The sequence below is a fragment of the Blennius ocellaris genome, assembly GCF_963422515.1.
Source record: "Blennius ocellaris genome assembly, contig: SCAFFOLD_135, whole genome shotgun sequence".
NCBI lineage: Eukaryota > Metazoa > Chordata > Actinopteri > Blenniiformes > Blenniidae > Blennius > Blennius ocellaris.
The window spans coordinates 17,721-45,042 of record NW_027661935.1 but is presented as its reverse complement, the minus strand read 5'-3'; the positions used below and the strand labels follow the sequence as shown (position 1 = coordinate 45,042).

The 27,322-nt window shown below is 47.2% G+C and overlaps 1 protein-coding gene across 1 annotated transcript in view; it reads right to left on the bottom strand.

The window, feature by feature from the left end:
- The window catches only part of LOC308148568 (cell adhesion molecule DSCAM-like), a gene marked incomplete at both ends in the record, with an annotated part of 93,517 nt that overhangs the window by 52,959 nt on the left and 13,236 nt on the right, over positions 1-27,322 (bottom strand). The window contains 2 exons of the mRNA XM_080522043.1: positions 15,000-15,149; positions 16,494-16,811. Coding sequence (XP_080378169.1) covers positions 15,000-15,149; positions 16,494-16,811 — 468 coding nt within the window. The remainder of the gene's footprint in view (positions 1-14,999; positions 15,150-16,493; positions 16,812-27,322) is intronic.

The following is a 27,322-nucleotide window of genomic DNA, read 5'->3' as shown; positions in this document are numbered from 1 at the left end:
AGATGAATGATTCAACCCCGTCCTGGGACAGATAAAACAACAACGACGTCCTCCAGGTGGACATTTTCTCTTCCATGTACGTCAGATTTAGCCCAGTTAGAAGCGATTTCATCAACATTCATTGATTTGACGCCTCATTAAATATTATGTAAAAAGAAAAACACATTTGTTGCTAATGTTTTTCCCCAATACAAGTCGGAGAAATCACTCCTGGGAAACCTGCAGAAAAACATTCAAAAGTAGTAAAAAAAACAAATTTGTATTTAAATAAAAGAAATTGACCTGTAACACAACGAGCTATAGTGGCGTTTATGTGGTTTTTTTTTTTACGATCCACAAGCGTATTTCTAAGAAAATTCACAGACGGGTCACCCAAGAACGAATACCGTGGCATCTAAGCCGCTGCCGCTTTAACTCATTTATTTTCTTCCACTGTGCTAATTCCTCCCATCTCCATATGTTAAAGGGCGAGGAGGGAGGGAGGGAGGGAGGGAGGGAGGGAGGGAGGTCAGGGATTAGGCCATCCTGTCTGGACATACGCCCTCCTGTAATCACGCTGCCTGCTGCCGATGCGTTCGGGTGCAGCGTTGGGTGTGGGACGTCGGGACGCCCGGGGCCAAAGAGCACGACCAAAACAAAACTCACAGTCAAGTTGCTAAAAAAAAACACAAAAAAAACGTTGGGCCCAAAACTTCAGTGGGAAAAAAAAAAAAAGGTGAATAGAAACTGTCATAATGCAATGGGTTCGTATCTTAAATGTAAATTCTGAGTGTTTTACACGTTTTAGGAGGTAAAGATTTATTACTTCTTCAGAAAGGCCATAAATATTTTATTTTATATAGAGAACAGGTATTTAAAATGACTGCTGGATAAACTAGGAATACAGTACGATGCACCATAAGTACATTGTTGTTTTTGAACAGTGTTTGCAACAACTTACATATAAAACCAAAGTATCTTACAATTGGACTTCAGGTCATCCACATCAGCGACGCCAAAGGATTAATCCAAAAACAACACAAAACACTGACGAGTTCTACATTTACCAGCTAGTTAGTGAGGACATGTTGGAACGAGAAACGTTAACTGCAACATCCTTTAAACGTATAACAAGACGACGGACCTCCTCGTCTCATTTTCATCACGCTGAGAGCGATCTGACCGGAAGTTAATCCAACTCTTAGACGAGATGACGTGAAATTATTGTTATAGGGAGAAAAAAAAAAAAAGATGGTTAAATGAAGCGTTTCGGTGGTAATGAAAGCAGAATATTGTCAAAACGGGACATTTTCTCCTGATTCTGAACCCAGCCGGAGCTGAAAGAAGGAGTCTCTGCTGCTCACGGCCACATTACCACTCATTACCTCCACCCCCCCCACTCCCACACCACCACACCACCACCTCTCTTCGTTAGCAGGTATAATCTCCGATGGCCCATCTGCCAGACGCCAAAGCCACAGAAACACAGAGCAAACAAGGCAGAGAGGGAGATGGCCATTACATACAATGAAGGGTGTGTGTGTGTGTGTGTGGGGGGGGGGGGGGGGTTAAATGCCCCCCCCTGACCGGTCACTCACACAGGCGGCTCTTGTTTGCTCAGGCCCGACAAAGGAAGACAATACTGCCGCTGTAGCGCCGCTATTCTCCCGCAGATAAGGAGCCGCGGGTGCACCTGCCCCACGGAGCGTGATGTGTGTGTGTGTGTGTGTGTGTGTGTGTGTGTGTGTGTGTGTGTGTGTGCACATGAGAAGGGATTCACACCGTCAACAATTGTATTTATTTATTTATATATATTTTTTTAAACGATTACTTTCCGATTCTGTCCACGTCTCCCTTCTGCATTAAAGACGCGTCGCTTTACTTAAATGTTTCACTCTTTCTATTTCTTTTTTTTCTTCCTCTCCTTTTTTTAGTTTTTATTTTTTTTGATCAGCTCCTCTCTCCTGGAGAACCCGCAGCGTCGGCGCAACACAAGCGTGGATGCTGACACAAAATGGCTGCCTTGACTGAAAGAGGCAGCAAGCCGGGAGCGGCGGCGGCGGCATCCGCCAGCCGAATGCACTGCAACCCTTTTAACCCCCCCCCCCCCAACTCCCCCCCCCCTCCCCTTGCTTCCTCACTCCTCATTGACAGAGGATTAGCAAATCGCCAGTATAACAACCACTTGATTGCTTTTACCCCCCTTGAAGAGTTCCACAATATCAGCGTCACACCAAGACATAAAGGGGGGGGCGGGGGGGGGGGGGGGGGTCACGTAAACACAAGCAGAGGTCCCCAAACTGGGATTAGATGGTGGAAATGTAATCCTGGTTTGGGGGAAAAGGGGGGGGAGTGAGGGGGGGAGGAAACGTCTGCACCCCGAGAACCAGACCAGCAGATTGTCTCAACCACAGTTCCAGCTTTAACTCTCCTCTCATGCACAAGGTCACATGACCTGGTTTCCATTTTGGAGCCGTGTGTGTGTGTGTGTGTGTGTGTGTGTGTGTGTGTGTGTGTGGTGTGTGTGTGTGTGTGTGTGCAGGTGGAGCAACGACTCACACACACTCTGGATGCACGGCAGCAAACTGCACATGCAACGAGAGGCGGAGGGGAGAAGAAGTGAAAAGAGAAGAAGAAGCCGGCGAACATACAGTGAGCTTAATGGCCGCTGAGAGAGAGAGAGAGAGAGAGAGAGACAGAGAGAGAGAGAGAGAGAGAGAGGGAGCAGCTTATCTTCCACCACAGCTAATATGAGCTTCTCAATTAGATGAAAGACTCGCTCCCTTTCTCTAATTTTTTTTTGTTCAATTTCTCCAGGCAATTTTATTTAGGGTGGGGAGGAGCGGATGAGGAAAAGGAAAAAAAAAAAAAAAAAAGGAACGAAGGAGGAGAGAGCAGCCGGTATTGGGCGAAGCGAGCGGCGAGTCACAGCCGGCTGCAGCCAATCGGGCGGCGGCGACGGCGTCGACTCGGGCCCTCAGCAACAACACGACTATTTACTGTACGCAAGAGGAAAATCTATTTGAGGTTCATCACTGCTCATCTGACAACACACACACTACACACACACCACACACACACACACACACACACACACACACACACACACACACACACACACACACACACACACACACACACACACACACACACACACACACACACACACACACACACACACATGCTGGGAAAAGTCTGCAGCCATTCAGACACAAATAGAAGAGAGTCGTGTAAATTTAGCTGCACTCCGTATCGTCTCTCGCGCCGCGGCGGCGGCGGCGGCGTTGCCGCTCGGCGGCGGCGGCGTGAAAACGCCAAAGTCGGGCTGAGCGGCGGCCGTCACGTGCCGATCGAACACGTTTCCTTCCTCCTCCTATTCTGCACTATGGATTAACTGAGATTATGCAAAGGAGCCTTCATGCGTTGACTTCACTTTCATTTCTTTGTCCTGGATAGATTTTTTTTACACACACACATATACATACACACACACACACACACACGCACACACACACACACACACACACTCCTCTGCACGCTGGAACTAAAGGATTATGCGAGCACTTCGGAAAAATTAGGTTTCACCACCTTGGATAAAATAAACGTCTCGTTGGGCAGAAAGGAATTGATTTTTTTTTTCCCCCTTCTTTTAAATGTCTGAATTAAAGAGCCGCTCCTTTTTTTTTTTTTTTTTGAACAAAATAATGCGTAAAGAGGTTAAATTTCACAATTATCGTCAACAACTTCTACGTCTCTAATATAAATAAATGCAGTAATATTTTTTTTTATCCTAATAGAATTAAAATGGATCAGCTCGTCTGAATTTAATTAAATTAAAAGCGAAATAAATTAAGGGATTTTTTTTTTTGAGGCCTTGCATATTTATTTCTCTATCCGTTCATTTAAAATTCCCTTTTTTTAGGTAAAACCAATTTCCACGCATGAAATGCAGATTTTTTGTTCCGTTTAATTTCTATAAATTAAACAGACATTATTTTTATTTGTATGAAACTAAACAGACATTATTATTTTTATTTGTATGAAACTAACACATTTTCCTGTCTTCTTTAGATTAAATGTAACCAAATTTGATCAGAATATATGAACATTATTTTAAAGAAATGTAAAAAAAAAAAAGAATTCTCAGCAGTTTTGATACTAAAATTAAAATCAATGACATGATATCAAATATATATTATATTCTGCGATGTTCCAGGTACAAACAGACTCTTAATCATCTCTTTTCTCCCGTCACTTCTTCACCATCTGCTCCTTTATTCCCAGTCAAGGTTACAACATCTCAGCTTGTAAAAAAAAAAAAAAAAAGGATGCATGACAGGGCACCTGGGCAAAGATGGCCGTCAGGAGAGGAGGAGGGGTGGAGGGGGGGGGTGGAGAAATCCCAGAGTGGTCCCTGGATTCAACATGCAGGGGTGGAGGGGGGTGGAGGGGGGGGGGGGGGGGGGGGGGGGGGGCTGCCTGAGACGTCCATCTATCAAGGTGAATTCTCGGGGCGGCTTGCTGTCGGAAGCAGGTCACCTTTCCCCCCCCCCCCCCGACCGCATTAATTCCACTTCATTATTCCCACTTGTGATTAGCGGAGTCGTCGGCGTCGCCTGCAGGTATTTTTATTTTTTTTCCCCCATTTACTTTTACTTCATTACAGTGAAACCCCGAATAAAACGTAGTCTCTCATCTGTGCAAAAAATAAACACGTGTCGAGTGACTTCTGATAAAAAAAACGAAGGCGCGTCATGAGTCTGCATTAAAACACAAGTCATGGTGGAAATGCAGCACAGACAGGGTGAGAGAGGGATGTAGTGGGGGGGGGGGGAGGTGGGGGGGGGGGGGGGGGGGGGGTGGGGGCGCTGTGAATAGGCAGAGTGAGTGGCGTGCATGGACGGCCCCCTCCGTCTCTCAAAGACACTGCAGCAGCTGCATGCACGCGATAAGAGCAACCATTCACAAGCATTCACAGCCCCCCCCCTACACCCCCCTTACAACCCCCCCCCCCCCACTCCTACACACTGATGCAAAGCCTTCCCTGCCTCTCCTCCACACACACACACACACACACACACACGCCGGCGCTCTGCAGGTTCCTCGCCGCAGCCACCAGTCAAAGGTCTTCCCTCGACCAGCCCCCCCCCCCCCCCCGACGTCAGTACGGCGAGGGCGAGGAGGCGGAGTCACCGCTCCGTCTTCTTCTTCTTCTTCTTCTTCTTCCCCCCCCCGTTAAATCAGGAAGCGTCACTGTGACGGACGCCTCCATGTTGAATGTCACGTCGCTCCACCCGTCTCGCCTCGTTTCTCACATTTAAAGAGGAACGACCGAATCTCACTGACGCTTTTTTTCCTCCTTCGACTCGACCTGTTGCTTCATTCATCGAGTCGTTTCATCCTGTCCGCTGTCATAACAACCAACAACACCATTTTCGACAATAAATCGATCACAATTGTTGAAATCTTAAAATCAAACACCCGTTATTGACATTACTCCAACAGCTTTTGACCTTCTAATAATCTACATTATTGTAGTTTCCTCAAGGGTCATGGATTTTTCTCACACGGCACTGTACTTCACAATAAAAGCCAACGGATGGGTGTGAATCTTTAGGAAAGAGCAACACTTTCAGGATTCTTCCACGTGCAAACATTGTAAAGTGTCGAATCCCCACAAATTAAAATATCCCGTCACCAGCGATGTGCTCAGAGTTCCACTTATTGCCTCTTGCAGCCAAAAAAAAAATGCAAAGTTCAATTTGTCGCCTTGCTTTTTTTGCAATGAAAGGTCAAGAAGCGGTCGCCTCCAAAACAAAAAACGCAGCGAGGCAAGTCCTCGCATGGTGTTTGGGCTGCACTCGTCATACATGCTGTTATCTTCCTCGTGTCGGGCGGGGGGTTTGGTGAGGGGGGGGGGGGGGGGGGGGGGGGTACAGCCTGCCTGCCTGCCAATCACAGGGATCCACTGATCGCGTCCCGCAGCCCGGATCCATACGGTCCCACGCCGCGGTCTAAGTGCCAATTAATCGGTGGCTCCTTCTACCATCAGCTCATGTTGCGCTTATAGCTAATCTGTATCCTGGCAGGGAGCCACGCATGACCTGGCCCGGGTCCAGGGCCGAGGAGGAGGAGGAGGGGGAGGAGGAGGAGGGGGAGGGAGGAGGAGGGGGAGGGGGGAGGAGGAGGAGGAGGAGGAGGAAGAAATGCAGCCGTGAGCGAGCTCCAGCACAGCGGCCTGGAGAAGATGTGCAAACTGCAGCGCCACAAAAAACCTCACTGCTTATCAAAGATTAAGCAGTGTTTAGTACTTCTACACACCCCCCCCCCCCCCCCCCCAACCACACACACACCAACACACACACACACACACATGCTGCCACCTCCAGCTCCCACCCTAATTGTTCCAGGGCCCCCAGAGTTTAATAAAGAACAAATTGCGGTTATTGGTGAGCAAACAGCAGTGGTGCGGAGGTGGGGGCGAGCGAGAGAGAGAGAGAGAGAGAGAGAGGAGAGAGAAGAGAGAGGAGAGAGAGAGAGAGAGAGATAGAGAGAGAGAGAGAGAGAGAGAGCATCAGCCAATTTAATTAATATCTCTGTCAGTCTCGGGTGAAGACGGGAGCAGCAGGCTGTGTGGAGACACACGCACACGCACACGCACACACACACACACACACGCACACACACACACGCACACACACACACACACACACACACACACACACACACACACACACACCTGCTGATTATTACATAATTCACCCACCTCCACTCAAACCAACCCCTGTAACTACGTCGCAACATTGACTCTTTGTTCACGAGGCTCTACACTGTTGCTCAATGGCACTCAGGCAGGGCGAGATGGGGAGTCGAACCACCAAACCTGGGATCCAAAGGACGAGAGAAATTTCCACAGTTCACTGTAAAACTGGCGTTTTCCCATCAAAACAGTTATTTTATTTACGCATATAAACATGCAATGATGCATCATAAACAGCGTTTTTATTGTGGTTTCGATAAAACGCCTTCCTGGATCTCACGGTGATAAAAGTATAATGATTGTCACAAAAATCTGCAAAAGATTTAATTTAGGGGCCGCGATGAGCCGACTTTATAGAATCCTTGCATACGACGTGCATTTCATCGAACAGAACTTGAATTTCGACAATATTGATGACATCTGGATGATTGTGGAAAACTTTAACAGACTGTTTCTGCACTTTCTGAGGCCCACGTCCCTCCAGGGATCAGAGTTTTACGAAAAAGAACCTAAAAAAACCCAAACCTGCTTCACGTTTCTGCACAATATTGTTAATTAAATCGGAGCAGAATTTATTGTCGGGGAAAAAATACCGAATAACATCAACTGGATCGGCGTCAAATGAGCCTGAATCACAGATTCCATGCAATTCTAAAACAATCTTTTCTGTTAATTATCACGTCAAGAATATATAATATGGAATGTTTAAGAGTTTCTGGGGAAAAGCTTTTAAGTTTCTGCTGCCAGAAAACGACCCATTTAAACTATTCGGTCTGAATCCAGTCTCTGTAAACGTAGATTTAGTTTGAACCTGAGTTAATAATTCATTAAAATATTTCCTTTATTCTTATTTCTCACTGCTCTGAACCTCAGCTTGTTACGTTAAGAATTTATTGAAAACTCTATCTTTTATATATTTAAATATACAATCATGCAAATAAATGTATCGATGTTAATATAAAATAATATGCATGATTTCTTTTAAATAGATTTTTTTAAATTAATGGCAGACTAAGAATCTTAAATGAATTATGTGCTTGTACCAAATAAGAATGCCCTTTTTTACTATGCATTTTACAATAAATTAATTTGTTTTCCACATCTTAAATAATTCTTTAACCAACTGGACACGTCTACTAATAATAATACATTATTCAGCATTTTATCCCTATTTTTTGTTCATATTCAGGATTCTTTTGGCTTTTTTTTTAACGGAATCTGATGATTATTTTACATTTTCTGGTTATATAATGAAATCATTGCAGGTTTTCTATTGAAACGTGTTTTCATGCGTTTGAGTGTTTTGAGCTCGTGGTGCCGCCGGCAGGCTGCCCAGCCCCGCCGCAGCTCCCCGTCACCTTCCCATAATGCTTTGTGGCGGCTGCAGCCACATTCATGCACACAAGGTATTGATTTTCTTCACCAGCTATGTTTTTTTTTTGTTTTTTTTTCTCTCTCCTCCTTTCCTCCTGCAAGCCTTTATTTATCCGACTAAGCCGCCGCCGCGCGAGGACACGGTGAACGGAGCGCCACTCGCCACACAACCCGGATTTATTTTAATTTATCTGCTATTTATCTGCGCGCTGTAATTCCTCGCCGCCACCGTCCGCACCGACGCCGCGCTCTCCACAGGCCACCTGACCCATTTTTTTTTTTTTTTTCCTTCCTCTGTGTGAATAAACAATCGTCCAGCCAATCGACGGGCCGACGGAATGACGAACGCTGCGAGAAAAGACTCCACATCCAGCCTGTCACACGTCAGAGTCCCAACCCTGCCTGTCGACAGAGAGAGAGAGAGAGTTAGCTATCCTCTCCTCCTCCTCCTCCTCCTCCTCCTCCATCTACATCTTCACCGCACCAGTAAAACCATTATACCCCCCCCCCTCACCCTTCCTTCTCCACAGCTCAAGGTTGCGCTACGCCAATGGCTGCGTTTCCTACGTGCACTCGGAGACGGCGGGCGAGCGAGCTGCAAGGCTGCTCCCAACAAAAGCTGTTTATTAGGCCACGCTACCTGTAGGCATGCGGCGGCGGGCGGCGGCGGCGCATACGGCGAAGGATCAACTCCTGCTCCTGCCCCCGCTGTCACGATTGTTCGGAGCGGGAACACTCGTTGTTCACGCTGCATTTTTCTGAGACGTTGAAATGTTGGCGTTTTAACCGCTGAGGCGGCGGCGGCGGCCTCCGAGGAAACACACGTGAAGCCGCCGCCGCCGCCGTGTGAAGAAACGGCGAAACGCAAGATAACGCCCAGCAGCCTTTCTGACAGAAACTCTTGATATTTACTTCAAAAGGCCTCGTTATGAACGGCCAATTAAGTCCGGCTCCTCTCCGCTCGCGGCCGCGGCCGCGGGGCAGGAGGCTGGCCGCGGCGGCGGCGCCGACACACTTTCCCAAATGTCAACAAACATGAAAGAAACTGTGAAAAACGCACAAGATGGCTCAGCAAACAGCGCGGCCGGGAGAGTCGGCGCCGTCCGCAAATCTGCTTAAACGACTGTGGCGAGCGAACCTGGTGATGCGGTGGCGATCGGGGGGGGGAGGGGGTTGGGGGGGTTAACGGTATAACTGGGATGATTATGAGCTGGAAAACAAAAGAAATGAAAGAGTGAAACAAGAGGAGGGATGAGAGGAGCGGAGAGAATGCATGTGATGGCCGACGGCCCTGGTGCTTCGCTCGTGTGCTGAATGAAAAGAAGCCTTGGGATGGGTGTGTGTGTGTGTGTGTGTGTGTGTGTGTGTGTGTGTGTGCATGATATTGTCAGTGTGTGAGTCTCTGCAGCATAGCGCTGGGGGGGGGGGGGGGGGGGGGTGCCCCCCCTCTACTGCTGCTGAATGCAGAGCAGCAGCATCGGGCCGAGAGGCAAACGACTACAAGGCCTCCTCAGTGACTGCAGCACAGGCTGCACCTGGGGGACGAGCCTCCACAGCAACACAGCCGCAGCACAACACTATCCAAAACAACACCGTCCAAAACAACACCGTCCTAAACAACACAGCCGCAGCACAACACTGTCCTCAACAACACTGTCCTCAACAAGACCGTCCTAAACAACACCGTCCTAAACAACACCATCCAGTGCAACACCGCCCCAAACAACATGTCCAGCATAACACTGTCCGAAACCAAACTGTCCTAAACAACATCGTCCTAAACAATACTGTCCTAAACAACACCGTCCTAAACGACACTATCCTAAACAACACCGTCCTAAACAATGCAGTCCTAAACAACACCGTCCTAAACAATATTGTCCTAAACGACACCGTCCTAAACGACACTATCCTAAACAACACCGTCCTAAACAACACCGTCCTCAACAACACCGTCCTAAACAACACCGCCCCAAACAACACCGTCCTCAACAACACCGTCCTCAATAACACCGTCCTAAACAACACCATCCAACCCAACACCGTCCTAAACAACACTGTCCTAAACAACACCGTCCTAAACAACACCGTCTAACAACTCTACCCCAAACAACACCGTCCTCAGCAACACCATCCAACACAACACTGTCCAGCACAACACCGTCCTAAACAACACTGTCCTAAACAACACCGTCCTAAACAACACCGTCTAACAACTCTACCCCAAACAACACCGTCCTCACCAACACCATCCAACACAACACCATCCAACACAACACCATCCAGCACAACATCGTCCTAAACAACACTGTCCCAACTCAGCTGTGAAACCTCCCACCATTTTCCTTGTTGCCGAGACAACGCTGTTGACAGGTTTTCAATCGTCACCCTACATTTCTGAAGGAGCCATGAACAGGTAGATAATTTAAGGATGGATGGATGGATGGATGGATGGATGGATGGATGGATGGATGGGTGGATGGATGGATGGATGACACAGATGGATGGATGGACTCTTGATTCTGTTAAAACTCTTAAACTCAACCGAGACGTCAGCGATCCTCTTTTACCGCCACGAAATGATATTTATAGTCCAAACGAGGCGTTTAATTCAGTGTTGTCTTCCTCAAGTGGGGGAACGAGGAGGAAAAGCCCTCGGCCCCGTGGTTTCACCGGGTTTCCATCCATCACCGATATAAACTCTCTGGTTTTACACGAAAGCGCAAGCGTGGAGAAGTCTTCTCATTTATCTACATAAAGAACCTAAAGACCCAATAAAAATGCGTTATTATCATTCCGGGTGGTTACAAGTCGAGAATCTAAAGTAGATATTTTCAGCTGCAGACCAATTTATAGCCGGTGCGTCACACAGCGGCACACCTACCCCAGCTTTCACTGCACATCCAGTTTAAATGTATTTTTCAGGCTATATTTCCTTTCCTTTCTAATGGACCACAGGCTTTTTTTTTTTTTTTTTTTTAAAGTGCTGTTTTGTTAGCGTACCCTCCGGTTCGGCCCGGCGAGACCTCGGAGGGGCCTGTCGGACCCCCGAACAAGAAGAGCGGCGCTCAATTATTCATGTCAGAAACAGAAAGGCTGAATTTCACAGTTTGAAGTGTTGATATAATTTCTATCATTCGGTCATGAAATATTAACACGCTCAAGATTGGTCATCGAGATGAGCTGTCAGTGGGTGTACACACACACACACACACACACACACACACACACACACACACACACACACACACACACACACACACACACACACAAAGTGCACTTAAAATGTGTGTGTCGGGGGTTTGAGGGTGTGTGTGTGTGTCAGTTGGATGCGTGCACCGAGACGTGAATAAAGACCATTTGCTCATGGGTTCATAGGCTTCCGTCATCCATTATTTAGCACGGAGTGGAGCAGCGGATTGGCGGCGGGGAGATTTTTCTGACAGCGTTTACATGGCTGACGGCTGCAGATGGGAGGGATTTTAACGGCTCCAGATAAACACTTTGTTGTGACAGAAATGTATTTTATTTTTTTATTTTTTTTAACGTAAAAGACAACAAGCGTGAAAATGTGGCAGGTTGGTTGAAGACCTGCTGATAGATTAAAGCGAAAGTCTCAAACCGTCCCACGCTGGAGGATTTTCTCACTCGTTTCACGTCGAGTCTGAACATTTTAGGGTTTTTTTGCTTGATTTTTCTGTCGGGACTCACTGATATCGCTTTTTTAAAAGGACGAGTTCCGGGACTTTAACCTTAAAGCTACACGCCGATACCGAGTAAAGCTGCAAAGCTTTATCTCTACTCCACATACAAAGGTTATGTGAACTACCTCCACATACTACTGCGTTGACGCGACTCACACCTCCAACAGCCTTGAAGTCTCCCGTATACGACTGCGTCAACAGTATGCTTAGCGCAGTACGTAACGTTTATCTACGCACCGCGCTACGTGTACTGTAGATCGTAGAACGACTTTACTGTGTGCAGCCACCAATGCAGCTCACTGTTAGCGCGTGTATCAGTCATACTATAATCTTGTTTAGCATGTAGCATTGCTGGTGTGTAAGCACCGAAAATCTTTAGCATGTAGCATCTCTGGTGTGTAAGCACTGAAAATCTTAAGCATGTAGCATCTCTGGTGTGTAAGCACTGAAAATCTTAAGCATGTAGCATCTCTGGTGTGTAAGCACTGAAAATCTTAAGCATGTAGCATTCAGCATCTCTGGTGTGTAAGCACTGAAAATCTTAAGCATGTAGCATGCAGCACCTCTGGTGTGTAAGCACTGAAAATCTTTAGCATGTAGCATTCAGCATCTCTGGTGTGTAAGCACTGAAAATCTTAAGCATGTAGCATGCAGCATCTCTGGTGTGTAAGCACTGAAAATCTTTAGTTTGTAGCATGTAGCATCTCTGGTGTGTAAGCACTGAAAATCTTATGCATGTAGCATGCAGCATCTCTGGTGTGTAAGCACTGAAAATCTTTAGCTTGTAGCATGTAGCATCTCTGGTGTGCAAGCACTGAAAATCTATAGCATGTAGCATCTCTGGTGTGTAAGCACTAAAAATCTTTAGCATGTAGCATCTCTGGTATGTAAGCACCAGAACTCTTTAGCATGTAGCATCGCTGGTGTGTAAGCACTAAAAATATTTAGCATGTAGCATCTCTGGTGTGTAAGCACCAGAACTCTTTAGCATGTAGCCTGTAGCATCGCTTTTCCGTTTTTACGTGCGCAAGTACTCTGTACAGTATTGGAACCAATACCCGACACTGGTATCGGTGCACCCGGAATTTCTGGACCTTATCATGCTATCATTTTGCCATAAAAGTACGCTCAAAGTGTTAGCTTAGCATAAAAAAGTGCTTTATGAAATCTCTGCCAGGCTGAAAGAGATGATCTGAACTCAATATGATATGAGAACAAAACATGTTGCCTTTTATTCACATTTCCAGTTGTGACAAGGCGTCTTAAGGGGGCGGAGCTTATACACACACTATGATCGGGACACTTTAGACACATTTGACATATAATCAATCGTTTTTGTCCCAAAAGTAAAAGAGAAAAAAACAACCCACTAAAGTCTGCAGCGTCACGACACCGCACGAGTTTGGAAAACACGCTGGCGGCGAATCCATTCATGGACAATTAAGAGATTGCTATAGATTCCAACATGGCCGATTCCGCCTCAGCGGACAAATGTGAAACATCAACACAAAACAAAGAAGAGAGCGAGCGAGCGAGCGAGCGAGCCAGAGAGAGAGAAAAACAGCGTTTGCCCTCCACCCAAAAGCAAAATGGCATTAGCTCCCGTCTATTGGGTTTGCTAAATGCCCCACATAAAGTGAATTTGCCCCCCAGGGTTGGGGAAACAATCGCGCGGGCGAGCGTTCCATTTAAGTGATTCGAATGATCGGAGCGCCGCCGAGCCGCCGAGCTTCCCATCGGCCGCACAAATGGGTCAATACACCGAGACTAAGTGACGCGACTGGCAGCCCGCCGGACGGCCGGGCCGAGGACCTCGCCGTCATCGGGTCAGACTGACGTGGGCACGCACACACACACACACACACGCACACACACGCACAAGCGACAAAACACCTCGTGAACTTTTCCCTAACACACTTTCAGCGTTTGCAATCTTCTCTCCTGAATAATCCACAATCTGAGCAGGATTTGCATGTGAAGTGTGAATTAAAGCACAGTCGTCACAGAACGGCGGAAAATAAAGGAAGCAGTGAAAAACCAGCAGTCGCAACAACAACAACAACCCGGTTTTCTATCAAACATTCTATTTTACCGTGAAATAAAACCTACAAGAGGAGAAAACTAAACCGGTCTAACCGGAGAGGTTGCAGTAGAAATGAATGAACGCGAAAAAAATGTATAATAATCCACGTGTAATCTAGCATTTACATTTAATAAACTTAATCGAGGCTTAATGAAACTTAATTCACAGCATGAATCTCTTTCAGACTTGGTATATTTTGCCAGACGCCTTAAATTTGAACTTTAAAGTTTTTCTTGTGTTTGTAATTTTAAGAAATTTCTTTGAAAAAAACCTGATTTTGCGAAAAAAAAAACCCGTTTTGCTCATTAGAATGTGATTAATAACAACCAGAGAGACGAAAACCAACTGCTGCTACTGTTTAACCCTTTAAATGCATTAATGTCGTCAGTTATCTGAACTGGACGGACTTCATGTGGGATTATTATTGGATTTTTGTGTAGAAGACTCGAGTTCGTCGACCCACGACGGCGCGTTGTGTATTTTTTTCGGCTAAATAAATGTCACAGATGTGAGTTTCAAGAAGAAGAATAATGCACGAGGCCTGAAACTCCAAGTAAGGAGAAACAAAACACCACAACAGCAGATGTGTCAGGATTTACCGTAGAGTTCAAACAATGTCTCTTATGATTCTTGACATTTTTTACGACCGTGTGGAAGAGGAAGAATTCATGAATATGATAATTTGCCCTTTAAAGGGTAAACTATGTTCTACTTGTTGCTAAATACTGCAAATTTCCCTCTCGTCCTGCAGATGACGAGGGAAACATTCTGCTTGGTGGAAACTCATCCGACATATTGACCACAAACAAAAAACAACAACAAAAAACGAACATTTTCCACCAAACGACACCGAAATCCTTCTACGGCGCCATTTTCTTTCTTCTTTTTTGCGCCACTGTTACGTTTTAACGACGGAGACAAACCTTAATCTTCCACCCCAATTAGCGCCACAAAGAATCGTCTGAATTTCTCGAACGAGCAAAAGAGCAACAAACCGATCCCGCGAACCCGAGATCCTCCCCAAGGGTCTAAACGTCCGTTCGCCTCCGCCCCGGACGTTGTGCGGTCGTTACCGAGAGGAGACGAGCATGAACCTTACTTTCAGCGTTGATTGACATCGTGTCCTTCTCCCAGGACACAACAGTGATGTAGGCCTCCACTGAGGCAGGAATAATGCACTTGAAGACCGCCACATTGCCCCTCATGGCTTTCTGGTCCTCCACCCGGACTGTGTAGGGCTCCCGGAGGACTGGAAGGAGACGGAGGGAGAGCGTGAACACAACATCCACAAGTGACCCCCCCACTGAGCAGCGGGGGGTCCAAATCACGTCTTCAGGACGTCACCAACGTTCCTCCAGGAGACGTCTTCAGGAACGGTTTTTTTGTGTCTTTACTGGAAATGACATGGACGTCCCAATAGTCCCTCCTATCTCCTAATAGGCCATCCTATCTCCTAATTGTCCCTCCTATCTCCTAATTGTCCCTCCTATCTCCTAATAGGCCATCCTATCTCCTTTCCTATCCACTTGGAATTCTCACTTGGCTAGGCTCCTTCAGAACCTCCTTTAGCCTAGGAAACACTGATGCCTCCTAACACCTTTCCTAACTCTTTTAGGAAGTCTCCTAACACTTTTTCTTAACTCCTTTAGGACATCTACAAACACCTTTCCTAACCCCTTTAGGAAGCCTCCTAACACCTTTCCTTAACTCCTTTGGGGCATCTACCAACACCTTCCCTTAACTCCTTTGGGGTATCTCCTAACACCTTCCCTTAACTCCTTTGGGAAGCCTCCTAACACCTTTCCTTAACTCCTTTGGGAAGCCTCCTAACACCTTTCCTTAACTCCTTTAGGACATCTCCTAACACCTTTTCTAACCCCTTTAGGACATCTCCTAACACCTTTCCTTAACTCCTTTGGGAAGCCTCCTAACACCTTTCCTTAACCCCTTTGGGAAGCCTCCTAACACCTTTCCTGAACTCCTTTGGGAAGCCTCCTAACACCTTTTCTAACCCCTTTAGGACATCTCCTAACACCTTTCCTTAACTCCTTTAGGACATCTCCTAACACCTTTTCTAACCCCTTTAGGACATCTCCTAACACCTTTCCTTAACTCCTTTGGGAAGTCTCCTAACACCTTTCCTTAACCCCTTTAGGACATCTCCTAACACCTTTTCTAACCCCTTTAGGGAGCCTCCTAACACCTTTCCTTAACTCCTTTGGGAAGCCTCCTAGCACCTTTCCTTAACTCCTTTCGGAAGTCCGCTAACACCTTTCGTAACCCCTATAGGAAGCCTCCTAACACCTTTCCTTAACTCCTTTAGGACATCTCCTAACACCTTTCCTTAACTCCTTTGGGAAGCCTCCTAACACCTTTCCTTAACCCTGTGACATCATCCGCCAGGTTCAGGTAAAGTCGATAGGAAAGGAGACAGGAGACAGGACGTCCATGCAAATACACCAAACAAGACGTTCCTGAAGACGTCCCCGTGGCGGTTTGCGGAGACGACGTCTTACAGAGTTGGACCGTCCCCCCCCACCCCCACCCTCCCCCTCGAGGGGGGGGGGGGGGCATGTGCACAGTGGGGACTGACCGGCCTTAATGTGGACATCCTGGCTCCTGATTCTCCCTGAGGGGTTCTCCGCTGTGCAATAGTAGGTGTTGTCGTGGATGAGCTTGCTGTAGCTGGAAGGGGGGATGTGGAAGATCTGAAGGGTGCCGTTTGGGTGCACATGGCGGATCCCTGGCACATCGTAGATCTCCTCGCCGGTGGCCAGGTACCAGCGCAGTGAGACGGGGGGCACGCCCGCGGCGGGACAGGGCACCGACGTCCCTGTGGTGCTGGCAAACACTACCTCTTGCACAGATGCATTGACAAAATATAAGCTGGAACGTAGATCTTCACAGAAAACTGCAGAGAGAGAGAGAGAGAGAGAGCGAGAGAGAGAGAGAGAGAGAGGAACAAAGAAAAAAAAAACACGTGTGAAACTGACAATGCATGGCAAGTCTTTAAATAATTACTGACAGGCTGCCGCTGAGGCTTTATCGCTTTTGACAGAGACGCCGGCTCCTTTTTTCTCGGAATTGAGGCCGAGTGTGTTTTTGTTTTTTTTTGTTTTTTTTTTTTCTTTTAATTTTCTTTTTTCCCTCCTTCCAGGCTGACCGTTGTGCTTTACGCTCACTGCAGTGGAGCGACGCTGCAGGAGAGTCGCTCCTGTTGTCTAAGAAGACACATTGCAGCAAAACAGAGAGCGAGAGAGAGAGAGAGAGAGAGAGAGAGAGAGAGAGACACAACCTGCCTACACAATGTACACATCCTGAGCCACACGTTCTCCAACACATCCAGCCAGTTTGAAAACCGATTCTTGTTTAAGTCGCTTTGCAAGATGAAAACGGTGACTTAAAAAAATAATAATAATAAAAAAATGTTGGAAAAAAAAACAAAAAATGTCAGTGTATCTATTGTTTACACACACACACACACACACACACACACACACACACACACACACACACACACACACACACACACACACAAAAAAAGAAAAGCAGACTGATCGGTGCACTTTGGTGAGTTTTGTTTGCGTTGCGTGGGAGTGTGGATTCTCCCGGCGGCGCTGCGCTGCTGCACCAGCAACTCCTCACAATGTTCTGTTGTTTTCCTGCTTTGTTGTCTGTCTTCTTTTGGATTTAGTTACACGCCTATGGAAGTTGTTTGTTTGTTTTTTGTTTTTTGTTTTTTCTTGTGACGGTCGCTTTAAGCTGATTTCCAGGTGTCATCCCAGATAGACGATTCCCAGTTAGACGACCATTTTTTCCCAGATAGACGATTCCCAGATAGACGACCATTTTTTTCCCAGATAGACAATTCCCAGTTAGACGACCATTTTTTCCCAGATAGACGATTCCCAGTGAGATGACAGTGTTTTTCCCAGATAGACGATTCCCAGATAGACGACCATTTTTTTCCCAGATAGACGACCATTTTTTCCCAGATAGACAATTCCCAGTTAGACGACCATTTTTCCCCAGATAGATGATTCAAAGTTAGACGACAGTGTTTTTTCCCCAGATAGACGATTCAAAGTTAGACGACAGTGTTTTTTCCCCAGATAGACGATTCAAAGTTAGACGACAGTGTTTTTTCCCCAGATAGACGATTCAAAGTTAGACGACAGTGTTTTTTCCCCAGATAGACGATTCAAAGTTAGACGACAGTGTTTTTTCCCCAGATAGATGATTCAAAGTTAGACGACAGTGTTTTTTCCCCAGATAGACGATTCAAAGTTAGACGACAGTGTTTTTTCCCCAGATAGACGATTCAAAGTTAGACGACAGTGTTTTTTCCCCAGATAGACGATTCAAAGTTAGACGACAGTGTTTTTTCCCCAGATAGATGATTCCCAGTTAGACAACCATTCTTTCCCAGATAGACGATTCAAAGTTAGACGACAGTGTGTGTCCCTGATGTGGGATTATTAAGATTGCATTTACTCTTTGTAAGTTTTCAGTTGGAGATGTATTTATTGTAATTAAAAACTGATTAAAAAAGCATTTTATGTACAGAATCTCTCAGGCTTTATATACAGACACGACCTTTGACCACATCACATTTTCCCATCGTTCCAAATCCTTTAAATTCCTCAAAGCTCGTGATTTTCCCCCCAGTGATAATGTCATTTTTCAAGCCTTAATAAGAATTTCAAACATTTTGTTCCACATTGGTTCTTACAGTTGCAGAATATCCAAAGGGAAGCAAGCGGTTTTCCTCTGGATGAGCCGGTCTGATGCTTTCAGCAGAATGAAAACCTGTCACCCTCCCCTCTGCCGGCAAAACGTCCCGTCTTACATCGAAACAAGCCGTTTATCACTGGAGCAATTACACCGCTGCTGTGGCGTCAGACACACACACGCACACACACACACACACACACACAAACGCAAAAATCAGCTTCCATAATTACAATTTGGACATTGGCAACAAGAACAACAACAACAACAAAAATGAAATATCCCCTAAAAGCTGCCGCGCCATCAATTTGTCACGAAGAGGATGCTCCCCAGTCGTTTTAACTAATGAAGCAAGTCAGTGTAATGTGATGCACTCCCACACTTGTAGTAAGTTACTGCTCTGGATGAGAAAGAGAGAAAAAACAACAAAAAAACTGACAATGCAATCCAGCGTATATGACGACTGGCTGCATCCCAACGCAGACGAACCACGAATAAAGTCCAGGATGCCCAAATTTCACCATCTAGACACGAAAACCTGCATTTCATTGTGGCTTTACGAACAAAACCAAATTCTAAACGTGTGTCTACGTTGGCTTTCGGGATCGCTCGTGCTCAAAGGCACAGGAAATCTGCCCGTGGCGCCAAACGTTGCGTTCAAAGTCTCATTTTTATCATTTTTAATTAGCACACAAGACCAACTAGTATTAAATAGTTTAAACTGTCCTAAAAACTATTTATAGTATTGGTCACCTTCTAGTCATATTTGAACGCACGCTCAGTAAACATCCGCACTCATTCTTCAGATAAAATAAAGTGTATTTCAATAACATTACAGGTTATTTAAAGAAAATGTGAATTAAAATCAAGTATTTTCTGCGTAAAGACTCACTGGCTACACAACGGTTTAAATATTTTAATAAAATGCCCAGAAATGCCCGCCGCCTGAGCCAATATGCCAAAAGGGAATAAGGGGGTGGACAATAATAAACAACGTCTGAGTCCCATGTTTTAGTTTTTTAGTACATATTAGTTAGTTTTACTGTCGGGAGTCTCCTGTAGTAGCATCCAAACCCTCGTCTGTCCAGAGCAGAATAGAGAGGAAAAATACATTTAAATTGACCCTTGATTCTGCATTTTTGCACTTCATGTGCGCCACATTTTTGGAAAAGTGGGGGTGCTCTTCTATTGGGCACTATACGGTAATCACCACTGCTAATAAATAGTGAATGGATTTCACCTCCACGGCTACAATATTAACACATTCACCCATTCACTCACCAATGGAGGCGGTTTGGAGTTTGGTGTCTTGCTCAAGGACACTTTGACACGTGGACAGGCGGAGAGGGGAATCGAACCGGCAACCCTTTGGGAGGCGACCGCTCCCCCCGACTGACCCCCCCCCTCCAAAGCCGTGTACAGTGTGTGGTTTTATAACAACAACAACCAACAGCGCCAACCCGTGGCCTCGCATGCGAACTACGTCCTTCGTCAGCGTTTCTACCGTCGTTTTTTTTTTTTTTTTTAAAGGCAAAAATGCTGCGTTTCCACCGGCAGTCGACGGCGCAACTTGTGAAAAAGCAGCACCTGACGGTCCCCGGGCGGCTCCCGTCACTCAGCCCCTGTAAATATTTCAGGACTCCCGTCCTTCCGTCTCTCTGCTCTCTGCTAAAGTGGGCTCACTCGTCCTCCCCGCCGCCGCCCGCCACCACCACCACCCGCCCGCCCGCCCGCCCGCCCGCAACGCCTGCGACAGCTGCCAATCCCCTCTCCCGGGAGGCCAAAACATTTTAGCGCTTCATAAATTCCTAATGAGCGCACTCAAAGTCCGCCGGCCACTTCCAACCCCCACCGGTCGCCCTCGACCTGTTACGACAAACAAACACGGCGGCGAACACGTGTCGCCGCGCCATCCGGAGCCCCGCTCACTTCACACGTCGGCGGCCGCTCGGAGGGCTCCGGGGCGCCCGAGGTGTTGAGAGCCGAGCGGCTGTGGCTGTCGGCAGCCGCCGTGGGCTGCACAGCTCCTCCGCCCGGGAGGCGACGCGTCATCTTTTATTGATTAACGCAGCGAATCCTCAAGGTGGGAACGCCGCCCCCCCCGTCCGTCCCGCATTTCAAGGCACAAAAGAGCTTTAAGAAAAAGAGGAAGACGCGGCAGCAAACAGGCCGGGATCATGAGCTACGAGCACAATAAATTATTAAGACTTGCTCCCTACCCGTAATGATACAAGGAGAAGTTCTCCGGGGTTAATTTACGGCCCCGTAATCACGCCGAGTAACAGCTTGTCAGTGGGTTTTTCTCAAGTAGGAAAATCTGCCATCAGGACGATCGTAAAATCTCAGCATCTGCTGCGAGTGGCGGGCGAAGCTGGGCTCCGTCATAACGGAGCCACTGTTTCGCCACATTGTCGTTAATTCGCTTGCAGAACAGACGCGCCATCTGCGTGCGAGTGAGTGTTTACGGCGCGATGAAAACACAGAGGCGGCGGCGCCGGGAGGCTGTTTGGGCTCGAGGCGACTCCGGATCACACGCCGGAGCTCCGGAGGCGGAATGTGACGGGCGACTTTCCTGATGTTCCTCTCGTCAAAGGATAAAGATACTGGCTGTCGGGATCAACGGGGGATAAAACTTGGTTTAAATGCCTTCAAATATTCAATATTGGCTTCATAAATAGCCTGGAACTGTCGTGGCTGTTATTGCCCACGTCAAACTTGTTCCAATTAACCATGTCGAGATGCAACGATTCTGCTTTATTAAAGGACGAATACTAACCAGCGATAACAAATACTGATACTTTAAACTTTTTTAAAGTATCAGTATTGTATCTCTTTTTAAAGAACTTTAAAAATGTAAATAAAATGTATCAGCCTGACGCGTGACGTCACGTAATACTCTCCAGATTGTATTGGGGAGCACGAGTATTCCGAGAACGTCGATTTGCTCCAATTAACTATGTAGAGATGCAACGATTCTGCTTTATTAAAGGACGGATACTAACCAGCGACTTACCGAAATACTGATACTTTAAACTTTTTTTTTTAAATATCAGTATTGTATCTCTTTTTAAAGAACTGTAAAAATGTAAATAAAATGTATCAGTTTGACGCGTGACGTCACGTAATACTCTCCAGATTGTATTGGGGAGTACGAGTACGAGTACTCCGAGCAGTGTCAGATCCCACGCACGCCCACGACATTCCGTTCACGCTGAAACTGCAGAATCGGCGGAAACCGGACGACATATTTGACACGCCGGGAATGAAACCACACGAAGCCAGCGGAAAATAATACGCCGTAAACATCAACAATGGGAGAACACGCGCATTCTAGTGGGCAGGCCATCAAGTTGCATTGTTACTATGGGGACTGTCAAAATAAAAGCACCAAGTCCAAAATCGTTGTTCTGCACGTGAGCAACAACGTTTTGGAGTAAAAATGCATCGTTTTCACGTTTTTTGTTTTGTTTTTGCATTTACACGGCAACGTTTTGAAAACGAGCAAAATCGCTAAAAACGATGTTGTTTTCCTGTTGGGCCACTTTTGGAATGAATTCACGCAGAGAACAACACGCCATAAACATTAACGATGACTTTCGTAAATGGACGGACCATGAAGTTGGATCGTTATTCCGGCGACTGTCAAAATAAAAGCACCCAAGTCCCAGGAGAACATGGAGTCGCGACACTCGGGAGGAAAACACCGTTCTCATTGTCCGTCGACTGAGCATGTGCAGGAGAACTTTGCGCGCCTGTCGCGTTTCCCACCTTTTCAAAGCACAGAGTTTTAAATTTCACTTGAAAATCGTCGTCGTCAAAAAAACGAGGCCCGATTTCATTCCAGCAGAAAAGATTCACTCGCTGCTGAAATGCTTCAAAATATGAGCCTCTGCTGTAAAACAGATGCGGTCCAGTGTGCAGCTGCTGTCCAGACTGCAGGATGGTTCCGTCAGCAGCAGGTTGAGAATGCAGTGGGAGGACGTTTGAGACGTTTGAGACGTTTGAGACGTTGGAGACGTTTGAGACGTTGGAGACGTTTGAGACGTTTGAGACGTGTCCCCAGCTTCAGTTTGGCAGTTTCTCGTCTGCCGTGGAGGCTGCAGAGCTTCGGTGGAATATAACGCCTCCGGGAAGGCGCGCGGGGGGGGGGGTGGTGAGTAACAAATACAGCAGATGAAATTTGCCATCTTATTTTGGCGGGGCACATTATCTCCGCATACGAGAGTAAACATGAGAGTAAACGCAGTCATTTAGCTCCACAACCCGCCGTCATGCAGCCTCTGGTTAAAAGGTGACTTGGGGGGGGGGGGGGGGGGGGGGGGGGGGGCTTCAGTATCAATCCGCTTTGCTCCAGCTCATAAAAAATTGAGACCCCCCCCCCCCCACACCCCCTCGACCACCCATTTCTGGGTGGCTGATTCTTTGGAGATGAACGAGCCTGATGGACACAAAACCCTGGCAGATCCCGGCGGTTCGGACAGATACGGTGGGAGTGCATTTATTTTTCAGTGGAGACGAGGGGATGTGGGGGGGGGGGGGTGGGGGTGGGTGGGGATGGGGGGATGGGGGGGGTCTGGTTGGTTGGTTGGTTGAGTGGGGAGGCGGGTGAGCTGGAAAGCACTCAGACAGTGACACGCAGGCCGCTATTAACAGAGCGAGACAGAACGAGAACGTGAAGACCCGCGGAGGGGAGGATGGGAAGAAGAGAAGCCATGACAAGAGGTCAAAGGGAGGCGCCATCTTAGCTCCCCCCCCCCCCCCCCCCCAATCCCTCGTCTTCTCTCCCTCGTCCTGTGCCGTTCCCCCCTCCCACTCCCCTGTAACCTTCGTCTGCCCTTCACACTCCTCTGACCCGGCCTCTCACACTCAGACTCCACCGTCACACGAGGAAGACGAGACAAAATGAATGAATCACCAAGAACCGGATCAGAAAACCAGAGGAAAACCACAACAACTGCAGACAGTCTGCATGGAAGTCAACGTCCAAGTGCCGGAGAAATAATCCCAATCCAGCAAATCTTGCTAATTATGTGTTTATTTTCTACGCGTTTGAAAATGAAGTTCTCTCCGAGTCTGTGTTTGTTTGTTTGTTTTTTTTAATGACAGGAAAGGTTGTCGTTTCTGGTCACCAGAGCCTGGATAAAGACCGTCGAGGTCTATAGCTGGAATATAATCGAACGCACTTTAGGAAATTCACCGTATTGTGAAGGACTTCCAATTGGAGTTTGGTGTCTTGCTTTGAAATCCAAAGTCAAAACCTCCAGGGAGCCAAAACTCCAGATTATTGTCAAATAACACAGGAAGGACACGGCCGTTGTGGGTGAAAACAGAAAACCTTTGTTGCGTTTGGGGTTTCCGTTGACGTGACCGTGGTGCTCGGGAGCGACTGGGGATGCAACTTTTTGAAAACCCTCCATCGCCTCCATCGCCATGAGAAAGAAACGCTGCCGCTGCACACCACAGCCATGGGAAATGACGGTCCTTCTGCACGTGCTCAGTAGACGGACAATAAGGACCCACGACAACAAGGGTGTCCATATACTCCTGGGACTTGGTACTTTTATTTTGACAGTCACCGGAATACCAATCCCACTTGGTTGCCCGTTTCTGGTATATTTCTGATATTTGGAGCGATACTCTAATAATATCAGACATTCCTCTGATTCCTCGTCCTCCGACCGGTCATTGGGAAATATCTAACCAACAACAAATATTACATAAACATTTGTCTTTTCATTATTTGTGTATGCGGCTGGTAATCTGCAGCCAAAGACAATTAATCACGAGGAGACGCTTCCTTGTGGGCGGCCGCTGGCTGTCAGCGAGCGTGTTTGTGTACAACACCGGTAAATAATAATCTCGTTAACGGCTGTCACCAAATAGTCAGATGTAACACGTGTGAAACGCACAAATTCAGAGATACGGAACAAACAAGCTGCCGGCGCTTCGCTGGAGACGACCCGTCGACAAGTCCAACCTCCGGACTGGAGTTTCAAGCTGCGTCTCTCCATTTGGACAAACTGTGCTTAAATGCAGACTGTTCCTGGATGTGGTTTTGGTTTTGCATACTTTCCATTAAAAACACACACAGACACACACAGCCAGTCTTAATCGACATCAGTTTTCCCTGAGCCAAAGCCACAAAGAGGAAAAAGTGATATTGTTCAATTATGAATCCACACAATGTATAATGCATGAGTCGACGCTGTTTTTTTTTTTAGAAAATTCCTGTGTTTTTCTTGTGTTTCTCGGCGGAGGGGTGAGGAGGGTCCTGTTGGGTCTCTCCCGTCTCCCTTCCTCTCGCCGAGCCAAACGACGGTCGAGGGTCGAGATGGTAAAGAGTGAACCCAGGCTGATTTAAGCCGCCACCATCACTGGACCTACCTTCAAACCAGTGATTCTCTTTAAGCTGAACGCCACAAAAATACTCCCAGGAACCCACAGGGGGCACCAAACCCCAGTGCGATCTGAAGGAGTCGCGTACAAACCACCCGAGGCGCTCAGTCCACCCACTGGGAGCGTCGTGGGAGTCAGTGCCTCGCTCGAGGACACGTCGACATTTGGACAGGTGGGAGTTGGGAATCGAACCGGCAACCTTTCCAATTGGGAGACGAGCGCTCTGCCAATCCAGCCGAGTCCCAGCCGCCCCGACGGTGTTGTTAGAACGTGCACAAACATAGGAAACCCCAAAAGTCACACGGATGGAATTTTGGTTGAAAACACAAAATGGGAAAATACTTTTAGGAATTCCCTTTCTAAAAGTTTCCCAGCAGTAAGAATCGGCTCCACACCTGGAACGACGCCCCAGAAGTGAAGAAAGTGTGTCCTCTCTCTCTCTATTTTAAAAAGTGTGTTGCTCCAAGCAGCCAATCAGAAATCCAACCCTATATAGTGTCATCGGGGGTTTCAGCCAATCACAGTCAAGGTAGGCTCCTCCCCTTTGACTCCTCCCACAATTAGGCAGCTCTGCCACGAGAGGAAGTACTTCCTCCTCTTCCCATCGATGGGCGTGTGTATGTGGGCGGAGCCAGTCCAGCTCGCACAGACACAGCAGATTCTGAATGCAACTCCTAGGATCCGATATTCAACCAACAGGACCGTGTGAAAGTGTTGAAAAGTTGGATAATATGACCTCTTTAAGTTACAAAAACGGTTAAATAGTTAATGATCCCAACAATTTTAGTCTATTTTTGAATCAGTAAAAGAAAAAAAAAAATGCTGTGAAACTGGGAGCGAAATAGAAATTATAGAAAAGGTTTTTTTTTTTTTGTATAATTGCTTTCACACAGTGAAACTTTCTATTTATTAAACTGAAGTGAAACATTTCAAACATTCTGTTTTTACACTTTTAACTCACAAGAATCTGAATTAAAGTGGCTGAAAATACTTCAAACTGACATTTATCCTCTTTGATGGACACACGGAGAACTTTATTCTTCCAAACGAAGCTGCATTAAAGGGATTTTAACTTCAAACGATTAATCTTAATTTGGCTTTTAAGGTTAAATCAGTGGGGGGGGAAAAAAACTGCAGCCTTTTTTTTTTTCTATATGCCCGATATTGTCTCCGGAGATCTCCGGAGCATTGTTGTGACAACGACACTGTTTATAGCAGCCATTCATTAAACGTCTGTCTGAGCAAGCAAAAGGACAAACAACAACAACAACACCATGTTTAAAAGATGCGCTTTTAAAGGCGATGGCTCTGAACTCCTGTGAGAGAAAAGCTCGGCGTTGCAGAAACTGTGAGAAAACAAACCCACGTTATGACGATCGATTAAAAAAAAAAAAAAAAAAACTCGGATTCTGCACTTTAGCGATAAAGCGGTGGCCGCGTGAGCACTTTGCCCGCGATCCTGACAACGCCGATCGCCGGCCGCTTCCAAAATCACCCAGGCAATCTATTTAAGTAAACGTCTGATCAATACAGGTCCCACTGACATAAACAGGCCCCTGCATTAGGCCGCCGACGCGTCCGGGGCTTTTCTGCTCCAGCCGGTGTTTACCCCCACCAAACACCATCAATCAAGCCGGTGGCTTCACAAGAGCCTCGCCTTCTTGCTCGGGGAGGACAGAAAGTCTGCGTTTTTCTTTTCTTTCGTCGCCATTCAGCCGCAAAAAACGACGGCGCGACGTTCGCCCCTCCTTCCTCCCACCGTTTTATCACATCCGATTAGCCATTAGCCGCTAACGTGTCCGCCCGCGCCCGAGGCCGCTAGCGTGTTTAAACGTGGCCGCGTGATTGGATGCCCCCGATTTGGCGAGGGGTCGCCATCGCCACCGCCGCCGCCGCCATGCTGCACCACGCCGCGACGGCTCCGGGGGCATCCAGACGTCAGGGGGCGACTCCGACGGGCAAACGAGGGCTGAGCAGCACTGACAGGAGCTGCAGGTAATTAAAGCAGAGCTCTGCAGAGAGGGTGGGGGGTGGGTGGTGGTGGTGGAGGGTGGGGGGGGGAGGAGGGGGGGGGGGGTTCATGATGACAGTGAGTTAGCATCCAAACCATCCCCACCCCCACTTCTCCACTCCCCCCCTCTGTTCTCTGTTGCCCTTAGGGGCTTTACACAATGAGGCAGTAAAGAGAAGTGGGAGCCGGGGATGCTCAGATCGAAGAACAGAGCCCCCCCCCCCCCCCCCCCCCCCCCCCCCCGCTCACCCCCCCCCCCCCCCCTACTACCACCACCATCCCAC